General features: G+C 43.2%; 1 protein-coding gene across 1 annotated transcript; it reads left to right on the forward strand.

Moving 5' to 3' along the window:
- The first annotated feature begins 257 nt into the window (after nucleotides 1-257).
- Nucleotides 258-1,226, forward strand: LOC129504778 (olfactory receptor 52B2). The gene has a single exon (XM_055317646.1). It carries the CDS (start codon nucleotides 258-260, stop codon nucleotides 1,224-1,226), a length of 969 nt encoding a protein of 322 aa, XP_055173621.1.
- Nucleotides 1,227-2,315: the final 1,089 nt, after the last annotated feature.

Here is a 2,315-nt window from a genome sequence, read left to right on the forward strand (position 1 = left end):
GAGGCAGGGTGAAGCTTCTGTTTAGTTCTTGAAGAATGATTGGCACAGAAGCTCTACATGGTAATGAGGCACCATGGGTCAGAAGTCATTCCTACGCCCAACTGAGCATTCTCTGGGAGAACTTGCCTGGAGAGTCCCACAGTTTAGAGATCGTATCTTTTATGATCTCTGCATACACTCAGAGGTCTTTTCTGTTTCTGTCACTTTCAGCAGACTCTTCAGCTTCTGAGTCATTATAAAGAACCCTAAAGTGCATCATGACTCACTCCAACTTTACCATCTTCCACCCTGCAGTTTTTGTCTTACTGGGCATCCCTGGGTGGGAGGCTTACCACATTTGGCTATCAGTACCCCTCTGCCTCATGTATATCACTGCTGTCCTGGGGAACACCATCCTCATAGTGGTCATCATCACAGATCGTAATCTTCATGAGCCCATGTACTTCTTCCTCTCTATGCTGGCCATCACGGACATCCTGCTGTCTACCACTACTGTACCCAAAGCTCTAGCCATCTTTTGGCTCCATGCCCATGATATTGCTTTTGATGCTTGTGTCACCCAAGTTTTCTTTGTCCATGTGATGTTTGTAGGGGAGTCAGCCATCCTATTAGCTATGGCCTTTGACCGCTTTGTGGCCATCTGTGCTCCCTTGCATTATACAACAGTGCTAACATGGCGAGTTGTGGGAAGGATTGCTCTGGCCATTGTCACCCGAAGCTTTTGCATCATCTTCCCAGTGATCTTCTTATTGAAGCGGCTGCCCTTCTGCCGGACCAACATTGTCCCCCATTCCTATTGTGAGCATATTGGAGTGGCCCGGTTGGCCTGTGCTGACATCACCATTAACATCTGGTATGGCTTCTCAGTGCCCATTGTTATGGTCATCTTGGATGTGATCCTCATTGCTGTGTCTTATTCACTGATCCTCCAAGCAGTGTTTCGTTTGCCCTCCCAGGATGCCCGGCACAAGGCCCTCAGCACTTGTGGCTCCCACCTCTGTGTCATCCTCATGTTTTATGTTCCATCCTTCTTTACACTATTGACCCACCGCTTTGGACGTAACATTCCTCGACATGTCCATATCCTGCTGGCCAATCTTTATGTGGTGGTACCACCCATGCTCAACCCCATCGTCTATGGTGTGAAGACTAAGCAGATCCGGGAGGGTGTAGCCCACCGGTTTCTTGACATCAAGACTTGGTGCTGTGCTTCCCCTCTGGGCTAATGGCTCTCCACGAATCTGCACTCCAAGCTTTATCAAGGAAACAAGGCATGGAATATAGACATTTTTTGGACAGAGAGGGCTTTTTAGTTCTCTTCTTTTTTCTTTTCCTTCTTTGTTGTCATCCCCCTCCAACTTTTCTTTTTTTTCCTCTTCTGACTCTACATCTTTGCCTCCTTCTCCTGTTTGTTTGTTTTCTGTATCTTCTTTTCTCATATCCCTCCTCTATAACCCAGAAATAAAAACTAAGTATACATGCCCCTGATGTGAATATTGATACCTTCAGTAGACCAGACGTACTCCAGAAACACAGAGAACTAAACACACCAGAAAGCGGGTTATAAACACAAGGATGAGAATAATTTTATATTTAACATTTGAAGGGGTTCCAGTTATTTTAAAAATATCTTTAAATGTGCATTGATTCTTTGTACAGACTCAAGTAGCTCTCTCCTCACTTTTACAATGGCAAGTGTTTTTGAAAAACAGTCATGCATGCCCTTCAGCCCCCTGAAAAACTGTTCATTCTTCAAATTTTAAATTAAGAACTAGCTTCCCTGAAAACTCTTTTTGTGATTTTTCCAAGCAATCCAAGGTTAGTATCTTTGTATACTGATTGCACCTTATACAAATCCCAAAATGTATATAGTAAATTATAATGAGTTGTTTATTTGTACCCCTAGTTGACTATTAACTCCTTGAAATCAGAAGAGTGAGTATCCTTCATATTTGTACTTCAGTGCATTATAAAATGCCTGGCACATGATAAATTTTGAAAAAATGAATGAGAGCACAATTACCTCCTGATGTTAGAACATGCATTTCTATTATGCACTCAAATGATCAGCTGAATTAGTCCACAAACCAGTGGTGAGTAAATCAGTTCCTCACAAAGGCAGTTGGTGTCAGGGAGGCAAATAAGCTGCGGGTTGCGGAGCGTCTTACTTCTTACACCTTTGTTGTAACACAGAGACCAGGGAATAGACTAGTGTAAGAGGAAACAGGGCACTTTTGATTTTCTTTTCTAAACTGGTCTCTGACCCTTCTCAGTATTAGGAATTATAGCACATTATTCCTGGCCAGTTTAGCAAT

Source organism: Nyctereutes procyonoides, unplaced genomic scaffold (genome assembly GCF_905146905.1).
Source record: "Nyctereutes procyonoides isolate TBG_1078 unplaced genomic scaffold, NYPRO_anot_genome, whole genome shotgun sequence".
NCBI lineage: Eukaryota > Metazoa > Chordata > Mammalia > Carnivora > Canidae > Nyctereutes > Nyctereutes procyonoides.

Coding starts and splice junctions, on each gene's coding strand:
- LOC129504778 (XM_055317646.1), top strand. CDS start 258: ATGACTCACTCCAACTTTACCATCTTCCACCCTGCAGTTTTTGTCTTA.